At 49.5% G+C, this 18,492-nt stretch overlaps 1 protein-coding gene across 2 annotated transcripts in view; it reads left to right on the forward strand.

Moving 5' to 3' along the window:
• Positions 1 to 18,492, forward strand: part of MYH11 (myosin, heavy chain 11, smooth muscle) — an 82,653-nt gene that overhangs the window by 18,828 nt on the left and 45,333 nt on the right. For both annotated transcript variants that reach the window (XM_012731877.1, XM_004692106.2), the window contains exons 3-4: positions 426 to 582; positions 12,724 to 12,751. In XM_012731877.1, coding sequence (XP_012587331.1) covers positions 426 to 582; positions 12,724 to 12,751 — 185 coding nt within the window. The remainder of the gene's footprint in view (positions 1 to 425; positions 583 to 12,723; positions 12,752 to 18,492) is intronic.

The following is an 18,492-nucleotide window of genomic DNA, read 5'->3' on the forward strand; positions in this document are numbered from 1 at the left end:
AGCGAGTCTCAGCCTGTCCACCTGTCTGGGGCAGGCTGCCGCTAGCAGGTATACCCACGGCCCTCCCAGGTGCCCAGGGGCTCAAATCTCAGTGCTGTCAGCAGCCATTGTGGCCTGAGGTGGATCCCGGCGAGGGAGGTGACCCACAGGGGGGCGCGGACCTCGCCTGCCTCCCCGCTGCTCCCTCAGCAGTGTATTTCAGTCAGCCCACCTGTTCTCTCCCCATTCTGTCTCTGGTCAGTCCTCTCACCTCGCATCCTGCACCTCTGGCTTGCACCCTAGTGCTCGTGTGCATAAATAAATAAAAATAAATCTTTTCTAAAAAGGTGGATACTGTGGCGCGCCGTCCATGCAGGGCCTTGTCCGCTCGTGTCCACGCTCCCTCCTGCCACTTCTGAAGTAAACGTGGCTTCTCTGTCCGGCAGACGTACTCGGGTCTCTTCTGCGTGGTGGTCAACCCCTACAAGCAGCTGCCCATCTACTCGGAGAAGATCGTGGACATGTACAAGGGCAAGAAGAGGCACGAGATGCCGCCGCACATCTACGCCATCGCGGACACTGCCTACCGGAGCATGCTGCAAGGTGAGGGGCGGGCGCCTGGTCGTGCAGCGGGAGCCCCCGAGGGCGCTGGCCCTCACCAGGCCCCTCCTGTCCTGCTGCCGGTGTCCTCGCCAAGAATGCAGAGCTTGGCAGGCGGCTTGGGCAGCAGGAGCGCTGTGACTGAAAAAGGAAAAAAGTGAGTCCTGCATCTGCCAAGGGTGAGGGAATGCAAAGCGCCCTGGCAAATACGGGCATGGGCATGGGGCATGGTGGCATGGCGTCTCAGCCCCAGCGCCCCCTGCCGGCAGCCGCCGCGGGCTCCAGACGGTGTGGCGCTGGTCACCTGGGAAGGGAGGAAGGCGGCGACAGGCCTCGGCTGGGCCAGGCCACGCTGGGGTGCAGTCAGCTGTCACTCACTCTTATGGGGTCCTCGACAAGTGTCTTGCCTGCTCTGGCCTCAGTGACGGGGGTGACACCGTCCAACCTGCAACTTGCTTTGAGTGCGGCTGATGCAGGCTTCTCTCAGCTGGAGGTCTCGCTCCTAACCTCTTTGCTGGTATGCGATGGTTAGTAACACAAATAGGCTTTTCATGGAGTCATGCACGGGTGCGTAGCATGTACATTCAAGACCAAGGTGTGAATTATTTCCAGAAAGTTCACTAGTGCCTCTTTCCAGTCAATACCATCTCACCCAGAACTGCTGTTCTGACTTCTGTCTCTACCGCCAAGGTGCGCCTGTTCTGAAGCTTCAGATACATTACACCCATCTAGTATTTATTAACAGTTGTTGTAGCAAGTTTCTCCCACCCCCAGAACGTATTTCAGACTAAGCAAAGTTAAGAGCATGATTTCTAGGATTAAATAAAATAAACTATTGCATGTAAAGTACTTAGAACAGTGCATGGTATTTTATAGAAAGTCAAGGAATATGAGCTATTCTCAGTCAGCTTCAAGCATAAAACTGGATGCTGGACATGCCAGTTACATGCGTTTTCTAAAAAGCACTGAAAAGATATAAAAATTGCTCACCTGGCTGGCACCTAAAATCTCCTCACTTGTCACACTTCTGGGGAATATGAAATTTGCTGCAAGCAGTGTCTAGTATTCCAAAAGCCTGAAAAGTAGTGTTTGCTGTTGTGGAAACTCATTGCTGCCTCTATGTAAATAGCTCTTTGGGCCAAAGCGCACACCTTTCAGACAAACTCAGACTCTACTCTCTCCTTGACACAATTCTATGAGGCAGGTGAGTGTTGCTGCCTGCAATTTACAACAGAGGAAACTGAGTCTCCAAAAGTAACTGGAAACCTTGGCACTGGCTCTTTGCGTTTTGCCCAGACATGCAAGGCTGGTTTAATATTCAAAAGTCTCGCCATAAGATAGTCTAAAGAAGACAAAAAATGCATGATCTTACCCACTGATGCAGAAAAGGCATTTGACATACTATATGTTGATAATAAAAATTCTCTGAAAACAAAGAGCAGAAGAGGACTCCATTACTATGATAAAAGCGAGCCACAGAAAAATCTGTATCTAGTGTCATTCTAATAGTGAAAGTCTGAATTAATTCCCCATAAAATGAATAACAAGGCATTCCCTCTCACTAGTTCTAGTTCTGCAAGTGCTAGCTGGTGCAATAAGGCAAGAAAAAGAAACTGGGCATCTTTAAGGTGTGATTTTTTTCTAATTCAACAAGCTTGGTCCTCACTCAGCCCTTGTTTTTCTTTTTTCTTAAAGATTGACTTATTTATGCACACAAGAACTGGGGTACAAGCCAGAGGTGGATGGGACTGAGAGCATTTACCACAGACAGGGTAGGGAACAGAATAGGCAGATCTGCTGAAATACACTGCTGAGGGGAGCAGCAGGCGGGACAGGAGAGGTCTGCTGCGCCCTGTGGGTCCTTGTCTGGGGATTGAACTCATGCTGCAGCGGCTGCTGATAGCTTCATAGTGCTGAGACTTAGCCACTTGCACCACCAGGGAGGCCCCAACCCTTGCTTTTCTTATCATAGTTTGAATGAACAATAAAAAGGGAAGCACCCATCCACTATCATTGATCTTTGGGGAAGGGTAAGAGAATGTTCTTTCCTATGAATGTTTCTGGGATACAGGCAGTCTCCTGTCCCCACACTTAGGAAAGGCAACTTTAAAGGTGTGTACAATTGTTATACGATTATTCAGTGTGAACGTCCAGAGGTTGTAAACTGGCAGGTTCTTAAAATATACATGTGTAAATTAAACCTCCAGTCCTACATATTCATTCTAGATGAATGAAAATACATTTTTAATCGGAGGAGAACATGTCAGCACCCATAACTCTACAACCCAGAGATCACCCCATTAACATTTTGGGATTCGCTCTCTACTATACTCACTAAACTGAATGGCATAAAATGGAGGTTTTAACTATCTGAACATAATCAGTGCCAGAAAAAACCCACCAAGAATAGAGACCAGAGTTTCACAGTAGAAAGTAAGGAGGTAGTTGGCCTCCCTGTGGTGCGAGAGGTTAAGTCTCAGCACTGTGAAGCTATAAGCCGCCACCGCAGCACAAGTTCGATCCCTGGACAGGGAGCTGACCCATAGGGCTCAGCAGACCTCCCTTGCCTTCCTACTGCCCCCCTCATCAGTAGTGTCATCTGCTCTGCTCCCCACTCTGTCTCTGGTGAATCTCTTACCCACTCCACCTCTGGCCTGTACCCCAGTTCTTGTATGCATAAATAAATAAATCTTCAAAAAAAATCGTGAAGGAAAACTATAAGTGTGGAAAGAATGCTTTGTCCTTTATACAGCAGGAGTTGGGTTTCTGTGAAAGAACACTGGCCCCAGTGTGACTCTTAGTGATCTTGCTAATCCAGGCTGTAGCCGTCTGCCATCCGCTGAGATCTGTATCCAGTTGTGATGCCCTTCCTCAGTCCCGTCTGCCACAAGATGGGCGTGTTAGGCTCAGGGAGGGATGGATCCTACGTAGCCTGAATATAAAACAAAGCCTTTATGAAATGTGTCTGAATGAATTCTTAAGTTCCCAAGGCCCCATCCTTAGCGGCTTCTCTGTCATTGTGCTGGTGCTGGCATGTAGTAGTTAATCAGTGAGTATTTATTGATCGATGAAGAGATGTTAGACTTGCTTAAGGAAAAGAGATGGCTAGGGTCAGGGTGGGGGTGGGTATTTACAACTCTTTTTGATGTGGCATTGGAGATGAGGATGGCACACACTAATGAGTCTTGTTGACTTGTGAACGGTGGTGGGCTGCTTCTGGGGAGTTGAGAATATATGTGTGTGTTATTGAGGGAGGTGGGGCTTTCTTTTCTTTTTAAAAGATTTATTATATGTATAAGAGTTGGGGTACATGACAGAAGTGTGGTGATGGGGGGGTGCAAGGGGGGTGGGCAAGGTGGTGAGATGATTCACTAGAACAGAGTGGGGAGCAGAACAGGCAGATTGACTGAAACACACTGCTGAGCGGAACAATAGGGATACAGGAGAGGTCTGCTGTGCCCTGTGGGTCAGCTCCCTGGTCCAGAATGAATTGACAATGTAGTGGCTGTTGATAGCTTCATAGTGCTGAGACTTAACCCCTTGCGCCACCAGGGAGGTCCTTGAGGGAGGGGCTTTCTAAGGCATAGTTTACCAACAGTCTCCTCCCAAAAGGAAACCCAACCTCTTGGGAGAGAAATGGGCAAGAGAAGAAAGCATTTGAAAAATATCTTATATGTGTCCAAGTGATGTCATATCTATTTTAAAAAATGACCCAGGCTTTGAGGTTTGCTTTTAGAGTAATGATACATTCATACTCAACAGCTTAAATTTATCCCTTCAGCCTATGGGTCAGACTGCTACTCCATTATCCCCTCACCCCCGTATATTTCCCCCCACACCCCTCCAGAGACAACAAAGCTTCTATTAGATGTTCTTCTAGAGATGTCTATGGCAGTTCCAAGGAGATACTTACCTCTTTTCTTCCCAACTTAGCACCCATACCCAAGACTCTGCATTTGTTATAGTGTTGCATGTTACTGCCTAAAGGGATTCCCTGTTTCCTTTTTAAAAGTTTAGTTATTTTTATTAAAGGTACAGTGAATATGGTATAGAGTTGAGTCATTCCTTCAGGATTTTTAAGAAAAATAACCCTCTTCTGTTGCTGCTCTAATTCCCCTTCTCTAGGGGTTACTGTTAACAATTTTATGCCTTTTTGGAATTTACCTCCAAAATCTCAAGCAATTATAATGCTGCCATCTTAATTATTTTTCTTTTATTAAGACAACACTTTCTGCTTTTTATTGTAAAAGATGAGGATTCAGCTCATTCATTCCTTTACTTTGTTCCCACCAGGTCCTCCCAAAACTTACATACACACATACATACATATGTGCACATAGGCAGACACCCTCATACCCTATTTCATAGACTCCCAAGATAGCTCATATTAACTGTATTATTATGAATGTGTAGGTGCTATTCACAGCTGAACTTTGTACTACCTTGCAATTACTTTTCATTTTCTGTTCAAGTTTTCCCCTCGAGTTAGTATTTGCGTTTTTTTTTTTTTGAGTTAGTATTTGCGTTTTTTTTTTTTGTAAGTTGATTTTCTATACACTGAATCATGAATTCTACTCCAGTTTTCCTTTTGAGTATATTATATCTTAATATACTCAGATTTGTAATTTATAGCTTTTTCTTGCTGCTGGAGCCTTCTGGCTACCCTCTGTGACTAGTAGTTGACATCTGAGACTTCCTCATATTTCAGATTGCCACGTGGTAGATTCCTTGTTTGCAAGTTTCCATGTCATCCTCTTGATCTTCTCTCCAGTTTAAATGAAATAGCTACTCCAGAAAGGATGTATGTGAGGCAGTTGAGAATTTGCATATCTGAATGACTTCATGGTTCCCAAATATTTAAAGAACAGCTTAGCTGTTTATAATTTAAGCAAGAAACATTTCCTTTCAGAAAACTTCAGACGTTGCTTCATTGCTTTCTGGCTTCAGTTTCAGTTTTGAGAAGATAAAAAGCTGAACTGATTCTTAGGCCTCTGTATGTGACTAGTTTCTCTTCTCTTTTCTAGAAGCTTTTAGCTTCCTTTTGTCCCCCTGTTCATGATGATGGGATTTGGCAAGGGTTTGTGCTCACTATTGTGCTGGAGGCTGGGAGATCTAATTAATCTTTAAACTCATGGCTTTGGTTCTGAGAAATTTCTTTGAATGATTTCTTTGGGGATGTCTTTTTCTCAGTTTACACTCTTCTTCTTCTTTTTAAGATTTATTTATTCATACAGAACTGAGGTACAGGCCAGAGATGCGGAGGGTGAGAGGATTCACCTTGGACGGAGTGGGGAGCAGAACAGGCAGATCGATGAAGTACGCTGCTGAGGGGAGCAGTGGGCGTGTCAGGAGACGTTTGCTGCGGCCATGTGGTCACCTCTGGGGCAGGCGGGGCTCCAACTCAGGCGGAAGTGGCTTAAGCTTCTTAGTGCAGTGCTTTATTTAACCTGCTGCGCCACCAGGGAGGGCCTACACTCTTCTTTTTTTACAAAAGTCTTCTCATTTCATTTTCCTCCTGATTTTTTCCATTTCTTTATCTTTTTAAATTCTATTTTCTGGGAAATTACATCATCTTCTTTAACCTAAACCAGGTGAGTTTCCTTATTTTTTCCCTCAGATATCTAAAAATGTCTTTGTCCAATCATGAACTGATTTCTAAGTTAACCAAGTAGAGGATTTATGTCTTATGACCACATAAGACAAATTAGACTTTAAATATCATTTAATATTAACACACAAAAGCCAGACAAACAGCGACAGCAACAAACCTTGGTGACTTCCAATATACTGATGTACATGGTGAGAAGGGACAGATTTACCTTGTTCACAATCTTAGGGAAAAGCATCCAATTCCTAAAACCATTCAGTGTGATGTTAGCTGTAGATGTCTAATAGATGCTCTCTGACAAGTTGAGGAAGTTCCCCTCTATTCCTAGTTTGCTGGTTGTTTTTTTTAAATATCATGAATGGTTATTGGATTTTGGAAGATGCTTCTTCTGCATCTATTGATGTAATAGGTTCCATTGATTTTCAGTCACCTCAGCTTTATCTTACCGCCCTTCCATGAAGTTTTTACTCTCTGGTGGCATATGTTTTGTTTCCAAATTGCTTCTTCCTGATGGCATTCTTTTTCTGTGCTTGTGATGCCCCTTTTTTCTTAGCAGGCTCTTCTCTAAGACTCCTGCAAGGTGCATATCTTCCCATTAATTTATTTGTTTTGATCTCAGATATTAGTGGCCTTCTTCAGATGTGTGGTGCTCCTGGGCCGTCCCTTGTCTTGGATGCTTTGGTGTGCGAGTACCAGAAAGTTAAGGGACAAGTCATACTTGCTGCTGCTGAGCCTGGCTGTGGCATTATGGAGGCGGGTCATCCTACTGACACACACCTGATGTATGTTCTGTCTTTGCCTTGAACTCATTAGACTCCTTTTTAAAATAGAGATTTCATTTATTTATGCATACAGAACTGGGGTGCAGGCCAGAGTGGTGAGAGGATTCACCAGAGACAGAGTGGGGAGCAGAACAGGTAGATTAATGAAGTGCACTGCTGAGGGAAGCAGCAGGTGAGACAGGAGAGGTCTGCTGCGCCATGTAGATCAGCTCCCTGGCCTGGGATCAAATTCAGTCCACAGTGGACGGCAGTAGTTTGATAGTGCTGAGACTTAACTCCTGCACCACCATGGAGATCATTAGGTAGATTTAGAGGAGACTTGTGCATTATTACACTTGGAGTGAAGGTCTGTCCACCATCATTTTGAGGGTCAAGCTGAGAAGAGGCTAAGTTTCTGAATTCACAAAAAAACTAGCCTCCTCCTTTTAGCAGGGCCCCTGATGTCCTCCAGGAAAGACTCTGTTGAACCCTCTGCAGAGAATAGTTCTCATAACTGTGACATCTCAGTTGTCACTTGGCTGCAGGGAGTGTAGCTTGTGTCAGAGTGTCCAGAAACTTCTTAGACTCTTAGCCAGTCCTTATTCTTTGTCCTCCTCCTCGCCCTTCTCCAGGATTCCCAGCCGGTGGCTGAGGTTCTGGCTGAGGCCAGGATTAGCTGAAGCAAACTGGACCCCATTTCAGCTTTCCCCAGCTAGCTTAGACTTCCTTTTGTCTTCCTGCTTTCTGGCTTCCATACTTGTGCTCCTGATCTCTCCAGCCTATTGGGTTCCTGTATTTGTGGAAAAACCCCTTTACTGTCATTTTAAGAAGGGCTGTGGAGAGAAGAGAGCCACGTGCCTGTGTTCAGTCCACTCTCTTTCTATGGACATTCCCTCGTGGTTTCCTTTCCAAAAACATAAGGACAGTGGATTTCTATTTCTCATGGACACTCAGGGCTTTCCAGGAATCTTCGCAGTTATTTCTTTCCACAGACCTACAGGGCATGTGTTCGTGCTCATGTTGGGTGCCTGTGTTTAGGTGACTCAGATAAGCCAGTGCTGGAGACAGGTGCTATTGCTATGCCCTTTGCATAGAGGGGAAACTGAGGCCCACACAGGTGAAAGGCTCCCTGACGTTCCCCTGGGTCAGAGCCAGAGTTGAACCTGGCGTGTCTGCCTGATAGCCTCAGGCTTGCCAGAGGGTGGGGGGGCTGAGTGGAAGCCGCTCCTGCGGCTCCTGCTCGTCTGTCTTCTTGCACCTCAGAGTGCTGAAGGCTCAGAGCAGGAGCCTGGAATTAGCTGAGCTAGTAAATCAACATGATGGATGTGGGGGAAATACCAGGGAAGCCTTCTTGACAGAAACCCACTTTGGGTCTTGTTGGGGCGGGGCTGGGTGTGACATGCAGATAAGGTTTCCGTTCTGATGTGCTGAGAGGGGCTCTCAGGGTGTCACCCTGTGCAAGATAGGACTGGAAGGGCTCTGTCCTCACCTAGTTAGCACCAAGTGGCCTCTCTGGGGATGAAACAGGAAAGAAAGGATCAGCCTGGGGCTCTTGGCTGCACCCACGCCAGACTGGAGAGAAGCCTGGGGGGGTGGTGGGTGGGAGGGGGCTGATCCAGACCCCCACCTTATCAGTTCCTATGCTCAGCTGCAGGCCTCTGCCCAGGCTGGAGGCCTGTAGCTCCTGCTCACAGACCTCCCAGAGGCAGCTCTGTGAACTGGACAGAGAGAGGAGAAGCAGTAATGTCCCCATACTGCTCTGCTTTGTAAACCCCTTGCTGCTCAGCCATCCTGGGCCCTGGCGGGACACCCATCCCATTTTGTTTTAAAGATTTATTTATGCATACAAGCACTGGGGTACAGGCCAGACGTGCCGGGTGTGTATGTGTGAGAGGATTCACCAGAGGCAGCGTGGGGAGCAGAACAGGCAGATTGTCTGCTGCCGAGGGGAGCAGCGGGAGGGTCAGGAGAGGTCTGCTGCGCCCTATGGGTCACCCCCTGGCCTGGGATCAAAGGCTGCGGAGAGCTTCACAGTGCCGTGCGCCAGCAGGGAAGGCCCGACAACCACCCCATCTGACAGACTGAAGAAATTGAGGCCCAGAGCCCCGAGTGACTTGTCCCCAGAGACAAGTGTGGGGCCTGGAGACAAGACTGTGGCCGCGTTCCTGTCACCCTTGGCCCCTGGCCCCACCGCAGGCAAGGAAACCGAGGCTCCCAAGGGTTAAGGTACTGATTTCGGCCTTTACTCAGCAAGGGCTGGACTTGGCCTGCTTCCCTGCCCTGGTCAGAACTAGTGTCTGCCTCCTGCTGAGGTGAGGGCTGTCAGAGCAGCGGCCATGATGGTGAAGCCTCCCCGCTGCCATGGGTGCTGCTGTGGTGTCAGACTGGATTATGGGGTCCAGCCTCCTTTCATGTCCTTGAAAGGTGCAGGTTTTCCTGCTAAGGACAGGGATGCTGAGGGGCAGGCATTTAACCCAAGGGTTGGTGGAGGAGCCCGGAGTCACCCCACAGCTTCCCTGGAGGGGGTGTCCCCACACCGCACCCAGAGTGGGGTGCCCAGTCTGTCTGCGGCTCCCAGCCCTGCGTCTGGCCCCGCGGTGAGGGCCGTCAGCTCCTCCGTCTGGCGCAGGTCAGCGTGGGCTGGGGGCTGGGAGAAGTCAGTGGGCTCTGGTTTATCATGAGATGTTCACGTTCTTTGGCAGGAAATGAGGAGGGGATTAGGATGAACTGACTCTGAGAGACCCGTTGGGCTGCACGGGGTCCGTCAGGAGTGGGGGGAGCCGAGGAGGCTGAGTCTGGGAGCAAGCAGGTAGGTGGTGCCCGGTGAAAGGCAGATGTGCTGATGGGACAGGACTCTGGAAGCCCCAACCCGGAGCCGAGCCCCTCGTCCCTTGTGGATTTTGCATGCTCAGCCTGTGCCTGCCTGCTGGGTCCCCCAGTCTTGGAGGGATGGGGCTCCCCGCCTCCCTGTCTCACGTCCAGGCCCCACAGTGGGAGGTCCAGTGGGGGAAGGACACGGTCTAATGGAGAGGCAGCCATTAATCAAGCCATCCCATGGCACGTGTCTGTGCAGGGACCGTGCCGAGGCCAGCGAAGGACACTGACCCCTTTGGACATGACCTGTAGGCCCCACCAGGGAATTGGACATGGCTGCCCTGGCCCCCCAGGGAGCTGGAGGGAGAGGAGGAGGGAGCAGCTGAGTCCCAGGAAGCCAGCAGGGTAATACTGCTGAGCCGCACACCCCATCACGGCCAGCTCTGCCGATAAAGATGCCAGAGCAGATGTGGGTCCGGACAGTCCTCAAGAGGCCCAGCGGAAGCCCTCAGAGTGTCTCTTCTTGCCCAGAATCTCAACCTATCCGTCTCTCCTGGGAGTCTATGGGGAGAAGGGACAGGAAGACTGGAAACAGAAGGATCCCAACCCCCAGAGTAAGGAATTTGGGCGTGGATCCTTGATCTGGCTTCAAATCCACCTCTGCCAAGGTGCCCACAGCTCTGTGCCTCAGTTTCCCCATTTGTCCCATGTAGATGATATTGGTGCCATGCCCAGTGGTCATGAGAGGTAACTTGGAGGGTGCATGGGGAGCCCTGTGCCCAGTCAGCACGAGTGCGACAATATAAGGTCAGTCTTGTTGAGGCCCTGGCCCAGGGCCTAGCGTTGACGTGTTCCTGTTCTCCCCAGTCTGGGACTGTCTGGTGTCTGCCTTCGTGTGTGGCGCTAGGTAGGGAGCAGCTTTTCTGCACACAGTCGAGGCTGTGTCCTCCATGCCTCACTGCGGGGGGAGCGGTGGTGGTAATCCTGCAGGGCCCCGGCTTGGCCACCTCCTCTGGCCAGTCCCACTGCATCTGGCCTCCGAACCAAGGCAGAGGAACTCGAGACAGGCGGGTCTGATCTCAGTCCCAGCTTGGTTTTCTCCTTTTATGGTCAGCTGCAGGCCTCTGGCTCCCCAGCCCTAAGCCATGGGTGTGTTTGGGATGGGCCGAAATAGCTGGTCTTCTGGGAGCTGAGTCTCCTGAGATCTTTGGCTGGCTGGGGGCAGAATGGCCCATCCTGGAGACGCACACTTCCAGGACCAGGGCTTGCGAATGGGGGTCTCAGGGAGAGCGGCGTGTTTAGAGTGGGGTATGAGCTATGGAGACCCAGGCCTCTGGGCTCGGGAGCTCAGCCAGATTGGGGCGAGGCTGGAGGTTGCCCCCCAGGGGTCCAGCTCTGCAAACTTGCCCGTGTGCTCTCATGGTCTTTCCCAGTGCTGACCTACTGTGTGCTGGGGTGTCCTGCATGGCTGTGTCCCCTGAGAATGCCTCACATCCTCTGGGCTTCTCAGTGGCCGTGGGCTGTGAAGCTTTGTCTTTTGTGGAACAGCACCCCCCCCCAACTCCAGTGCTCCCCACAATGCCCCGCGTAGCTTACAATGTGAGGTTGTTGTTTCTTTGCTCCTCTGACTCTCAAGCCAGGTTATGAACCTCTCAGCAGCAGAGGCTACCTGGGTCACGGTGAATTTCATGTTTCCAGTGCCAGTGTGAGCAGGGCCTCAGGGCTTTTCTGAGCAAATGTGGGAGCACATGGCTGTTTCCAGTGCATCTCACTCAATTGTGAGAGAGATCGATTCAAATCAGCAAGCATTTCCCCAGCACCCGCTATGTGTCAAGCGTTAGCCCTGACTCCTGGGATAGGCACAGCCCTTGACATTGACCTTCAGGAGCTCAGAGCTTATTCAAATTAACTATCAGAAACTTGGCAGTTCTGTGTGAGGTTAGGGAGTCAGATCCCTTGATTCCGAGAGGGTATAAAATTCAGTTTTTTGAAAACACTTTGCTATGATATAATTTTATACCCTAAATTAATCGAGTTCAAGCATGTGAGTCATGGCTTTCGCATTGGCTAAGAAGCCAGACACACGCTGTTTACAATTGCATGTAAATGTATTTGTGTGGAACTGTCCAGACGCCGCAGGCCGGAGGTGGCCAGGCGTCATGGGGAGCGGGGAATGGAAATGGCCGCTTGATGGGGGTGGGGTGGTATTGGGGGTTGATGAGAAAGTTCTGGAGCCAGATAGAGGAGTTGGCTGCCCAGGGGTGTCAATGTGCTACGTCTGTGGAGTTTCCCTGGTTCATGTTATGCTGCGATTTGCACCACTCAGTGCAAAAACAGCAGCAGCTGGGGCAGGAGCTGGTGTAGTGGAGAGGAAGAAGGGCCGCGTATGCCAGGCCTCGGGGCGGGAGGGGGGTTGACTGTACATGCTGGTGGGGACAGGGCAGGGGGCCTGGCTCTGAATGGGGCTTGGGATGCTTCTGCTCCAAGAAGAGGGGAGGGGTGCTGGGTTTTCAAAACCGAAACTGCCCCATCCCATAGGCCAGGTGAAGGAACAGGGCACCTGTTCCTGGTTAAGAGTATTTGCCCGAGCCCATAGAGCTGGGAGTGGCCCAGTGGGACCCCGAGTCTGTCTGGATTTAAAGTGTATTCTCTGGGGACCCAGTCTGGGCAAAGTGGGGCTCCCCTAAAGCTGGACGGGCAGGGATTCTTGCTGCTTCCCCAACCGGTCATGTTGCAGCAGCTTTCGGGGGCTGCCTCCTGGGCTTTGGGGTAGGAAGGGGAATCTGAGAGAGCCCAACTGCCGTCGTCCCCTGCCCCCTGAGCAAGGAGCCCGGCTGTCCCCTGTCGCCCCTCGTGGGACTGGGTGCTGGAACCTAGAAAGGACGCCCAGGCGCTGCGGGATCCAGATCCCCAGCTCAGAACTGGCTCTAATCTGTGGCTCTTTTTTCTTTCTGTTCTCAGATCGGGAGGACCAGTCCATTCTGTGCACGTAAGTTGCTGCTTTTTCCTTCGGTTTCCAGAGTGGAGATCCAACCTGTTAAAGGAAAAGGCCCAGGAGGCAGGGCTCTGCGCTGGTCACCCCTCCTGGTGCCTGGCACAGAGAGGTGCTCACTGCACCCATTGTCCACCTGTGTCCTGGAGCCCAGCGAGCAGACTCCCTGCTACCTGGTGCGGCTCCTCTTCTTCCTTTTATTCTTTATTTTTACTATTTATTTAAAGATTTTTCCTGCTGTGAAAGTAATGCAGGTACATATGCAGAAGTGAGGGGGAGGGAGACTTCCCCACAGTCCCTGTTAAGCGGAGCTGCTGTGACTCCTGGTGTGGCTCCTTCCAGACTTTTCTCTAGGCAGTTTAACGAGGTTGTGACTCCAGAGCCTCCTGCTTTTTCTTCTCCCCACCCTCCTCTCCTCTCCCACTGAGCATTCCAGCAGAGTCAGGTTTGCTGTGTTCCTTACAAGCATCCCTTTGAAATGCTCACGGGACTCCCTGGAGTTACTGAGCCACTTAACTAGACCACCAGCTCGTTGTAAATCTCACCCTGAATGTGTAAAGTCGCGTGAGCCACACCAGCAGCATTTTCCTGGCTGGGTTCTTGGTGATGGTCCCAGACATCAGATGATGAAAGCTAAAGGTGGGCGTGTGTTTCAGCTGATTAAGAATCTGATTTTTTAAAAAGGTTTTATTTATTTTTATGTAGAACTGGGGTGTAGACTAGAGGTGTGGAGGGTGAGAGGATTCACCAGAGACAGAGTGGGGAGCAGAACGTGGGATCTACTGAAACACACTGCAGAGGGGAGCAGCGGGGAGACAGGAGAGGTCTGCTATGCCATGTGGGTCACTCCCTGGCCGGGGATGGAACTCAGGCCGCAGTGGCTGTGGACAGCTTCATACTGCTGAGGCTTAACCCCTTGTGCCACCAGGAAGGCCCAGAATGTCCTCATTTTTCTGGCAGAAAATCCCACTGGTGTGGGATTTAGGTGGATGTCTCTTGTCCGGGAGTGTCTTCTTGTCAGTCCTGGGCTTGGGAAGGCTCCTCCTTTCTACCATGTCCAGGTCCCTGACCCCCATGGGTGTTGACATGTCCTCAGGCCAGTAGTACTGACCATCTCACTTCATCCCCTGGCCATGCTTGTGTGGCCACTGTTCAGCATCGACTTCCTTCTGTGGGCTACCGTTACCCTCAGTAACAGTAGCTGTGAAATCGTCACTTTGCTTTTTTGGATTACACATTTCTAAGCGTGCGACTACCGAAAACCCTCAGTACTCCTGGTGGGTTCTGCTGGACCTCTGTCCCCAAATGTGGTTTCAGTGGCTGAGCAACAGGCTCAAGACATGGGTGGCCCGACACTCCTTGGAGTGTCTGCTTAGAAATGCTGTATTTTACCCAACTCCTGTCCGTTGTGACTTCAGTAGTTTCTGTACTTAAACAGACACACACAGTTGGTCCTCATTATTCACTGATTCCTTATCATGAACTCACGTACTTGCTAAAATTTATCTGTGCCCCCAGATCAACTCATGCTGCTTTCATGGTCATTTAGGACATGTGCAGTAGTAAGGACACCTTGAGTGACCCGTCTTGACCCGACACGCGTCCAGCAGGGGTGGACAAGGAGGGATCTTGCTCCTTTTTCAGCTCAGGCTGTAAATAGGGACTCTCTTTGTGGCAGACAGACGCCACTTTCTTGTATGTTGTGCCTCTTGGGTAGTGATTTCACTATTGAAAATGCCCCAAGCAGGGTGCTGCCAGCTGCTGGTTGTTGAAATGCGATCAGGAACCAACCGTGTTCCCTTTGGGGGGCGTTGGCTCAGTGTCTGCGGGGACACGAATAAACAGAACAGCTGTGTGTGTGTGTATTTGTGAGCCCACACACATCTATCTTTATATGTGCACATACACATATACATTTTTTAACTTGTGAGAAACAACTCACAAACCACGTTATTCACCTGTTAATAGATACTAACAGTAACAGGCTTTGTTTCTGGGCTTTTGCTACTGAAACGTCTCTGTGTTTCAACTCTTGTTTTAGACGGAAAAACAGGATGTGAGATTGAAGATAATGATTAAAAACAATGTATAAGCATGAGGGAAGACATGCTTGTGAAAGTAACAGCTACCCATTTTGTTCTAGATGCTTTGTATTGTAGTTACTCTATTAATCGCATTCCAACAGATAAGGAAAGGAGGCCTGGGAGTAGTTAAATGACTTGTACAGGGCCACATGTGACACCCGCAGAGGAGGGGTTTACACAGGGCTGGTCTCGCCTTGAACACTTTGTGCTGTTCTGCTGCCTGGTACCACTGGGGACGGAGGCCTTGCTTCTGTTGGGGAGAGCTGGAGGCAATATTGAGAGCAGAGGCTGTGCTGAGCCGTGGTTTCAGGGCGTGTGGCCCTGGACAGTCCCTAGTCAGGGGGCCCGTCAGCGGCAGGGGTGGGAGTCAGGTGAGCAGCGGAGACTGAGAAGCTCTGAAATTCAGAGCCACTTTCAGCCCTTAAGCTGAATAGGACCTGGAAATGATGTTCAACCCCAGGAGCCAGGCTCAGTTATGTGACTGGTAAAACTGCCAGATGAAAGTGTAGAGTCCTTTATTTAAAGATCATTCCGAATGTCGAGATGGCCAAGGCAGAGGATTGAATCTTCAGGGCTTTCCCTGGGGGACTGAACAGGTCACCCACCCCTCAGGCCTGGAGGGTGAGGGGTCAAGCAGCCTTGGGGGCTGCTTCCAGCCACTGGCCTGAACTGATGAAAAGGACTGGCGGTGTGGTACGCAGAGCCTGGATGTGGTGGTGAGTCCAGGCCTCCTCCACGGAGAATGGGGCTGGGAACCATGTTCCCAAAGAACCAGGACAAAGGTTTCGGGTGCTCAGACTGGGAAGGCTGAGAGTTCAAGAGTCAGAAAAGCAAAAATATTAATGTCTCTGAAGCATCTCTGAACATATCAATCTTCAGACACCAATGAGCTTGGAGCTTGGGGTGTTTTCTTTGGCAGAACTTCCCAGAACAATTTATTTTTATCAATAAAAGTTGGAAACGCTTGAGCCAAGTAATCCGCCTGGGGAGAAGCAGATTCCCAGAGTATATGTCCCACATCCCTACCCCCAAGCAGGGCCAGTCTGGTCATGCCAGTGGCCTTGTGCAGGGAAGAGCAGGAGAGGCTCATGGCAATGCTGAAAATGAGGAAATTATGGGAAAGGAGAGGGTGGGTGGTGGTAACAGTGACAGTGAATGCACTGTTCTCTCCCCTCTCATCTTGAATCTCAATGGATCAGGGCCACCTACGTAGGTGACATCTACACTCAGGTTTTCTCTCTTTTCCTCTTGTTTAACCTGAATCTGAGCCCTTTGGTGTGAGGTTGCATCTGTCAGGTGTTGTGATATCAGCCCAGATTGAAGTAATTTATACTAACATGTAAATGACTGATGGGCATCATTCATTGGTTTGTTTTTCAAAGAGCTTACGAAGACTCCCAGGTATGAGGAAGAGGCCTTTGATGGAGTCAGACCTTCACTCTGTCTTTCCTGAACCTTTCTCCTTTGTCACTTATCAAAGTGAGAGGGTTGTGGGCAGACCTTGGATTCTGGAACCAAGTAAACCCATGTTCAGATCTCATTTCCTCTCCATTTCCTATTTGAGTGATAGCAGGAGCAGTTGTGACCAAGAACATTTTATCTCAACTTTTCTGAGCCCTCAGCTCCCCCAAGTAGGCAATGGACATAAGCAATAACTTTGATTAGGATTAAATTAAAAGATTTGTAAGCCCAATGCCTAGCCCACAGTTGGCCTTCAATAAATATCAGTCCCCTTTTCTGAGATCGAAAGTTCCTAGAAGTTGGGTCTGTGTCGTGGACTGACTCAGCAAAATGTAGGAGAAATCTAATTACATTGGAATCAGAGGCCTGGCCTTGGATGCTGACCGTGCCCTTGTCTTCCTGTGTGACCTCAGGCAAGTTGCTTGCTCACTCTGAGCCAGAGTAGTTCTGCTGTAATAACATGAACATGACATATCCTACGTTCAGGATTGGGGGAGGCAAGGGAAAGCAGATAATCCATGTGTAACAGTTAGCACAGGGCATCTACTCCCCACCTCCCCAAAGTCATTCTCTTCCCCCAAAAACATTGTTTTCCCCCTTCATGAAAATGTGGCAAATGCCCCCTTACTTTCCATTTCGAAGCGTCTCTGAGGTTTTGTAAAGTAACATGGACATTGGTAATGAAAGAGGACAGTGCTCACCCAGGGGTGAGATGTCTCATTGCTCTGGGGGACCGGACACTTGGTTTCTGGATGGGAAGCCCAAGGACTGGGTCTAAGCGACTCAGGGCATGCGCATGCATGTATCTTTCTTCCTGCCCCCCCACCTCCCTGTGAGCAAAGTTATTAATGGGCCTTGGCAGAGCAAATTAATTTCTTTATTTCCTATTTAGGAAGAAGAGCAGGGACTGCACTCACTCTGGTGGCACTGGTTCAGCATGAAGAACCTTGAGCCGACCCCAGAGTAGACAAATTCTTTTCCAGACTTACTTAAAAAAAAAAAAAAGATCTCTTGCAGTTCAGGATATTTAGTGAGTTCAGAAAACGAGAGCGTCTAGGCAGAGAAAGGAAAAGAAGAAAGCCAGAGGGGAGGATGAGAAGGGAGGAACGTTTTAGCTGAGACCCTGACCTTTGCTTTCACCAGGAATGGGGGTGGGGGGGAAGTGTCAGAGCAAACTTGGATGGAACAGTTCCTCTGTGAGGATCTCTGGTGGCCAACAGAGGCATCTAGCTGGCTCAGGAAAGTCATCTTGATTAAAAAAAGATTTACCCCTCCTATACTAGGAATACTCCTTTAATAAATTAGACCACCAAGGCATTGTTTATCTTAGCAGTCATTTACAACCTAGTATGAATTAGTCCAAAGAGGTTGAGCCTTTGATACTTGTGACACTTGACTGAAATCACTAACTGGACACCTGGCAATGAGTGGGGTTTTCCAGAAGATGAAGGGGCTTTCATCTTCCCTGTGGCTGATGGGATAACCACTTTTTTATCCCTCATAAGGGGAGCTTCTAAATCTTTCTGGAGGCAGTCCCTTGATTGTTCCATCTCTAACAAAGTTAAGATGTTTTTAAAGTAGATAATTTGCAGTATAGCTATTGTGTATGGTACTATAATGGTGGACACAGGTTATTATATATTTATTCAAATCCATAGGATATGGATTCAAGTTCAAACCCTGAGGTAAACAGTGGACTTTGGGTGATAATGATGTGTCAGCATGGGTTCATCGATTAACACACGTGCCACTCTGGGGGGGTCTTGAGCGTGGGGGAGGCTGGCAGTCGGGAGGAGGACATGGGGGGCTCTATGCTTTCTGCCTAACCTGGCTGTGACCCCTAACTGCTCTAAAAATAAGGTATTAGGGCCCTCTCTGGCGGAGCAACAGGTTAAAGCACAGTACTAACAGGCTGTTCACAGCCTCTGAAGCACGAATTCAATCCCCGGCCATGGAGGTGATCCACATGGCGCGGCAGACCTCTCCTGACCTACCAGCTGCTGCCCTCACTAGTGTATTTCACTTGATCTGCCTATTCTGCTCCCCACTCTGTCTCTTGTGAGTCCTTTCACCTCTGGCCTACACCCAAGTTCTTGTATGCACAAATAAATAAATCTTAAAAAAAAAATAAGGTATTAAGGGCCCTCCCTGGAGGCGCAGTGGGGTAAAACGCAGCACTAAGAAGCTAAAGCC

The sequence above is a fragment of the Condylura cristata genome, unplaced genomic scaffold, assembly GCF_000260355.1.
Source record: "Condylura cristata isolate star-nosed mole 26May11 unplaced genomic scaffold, ConCri1.0 scaffold00032, whole genome shotgun sequence".
NCBI lineage: Eukaryota > Metazoa > Chordata > Mammalia > Eulipotyphla > Talpidae > Condylura > Condylura cristata.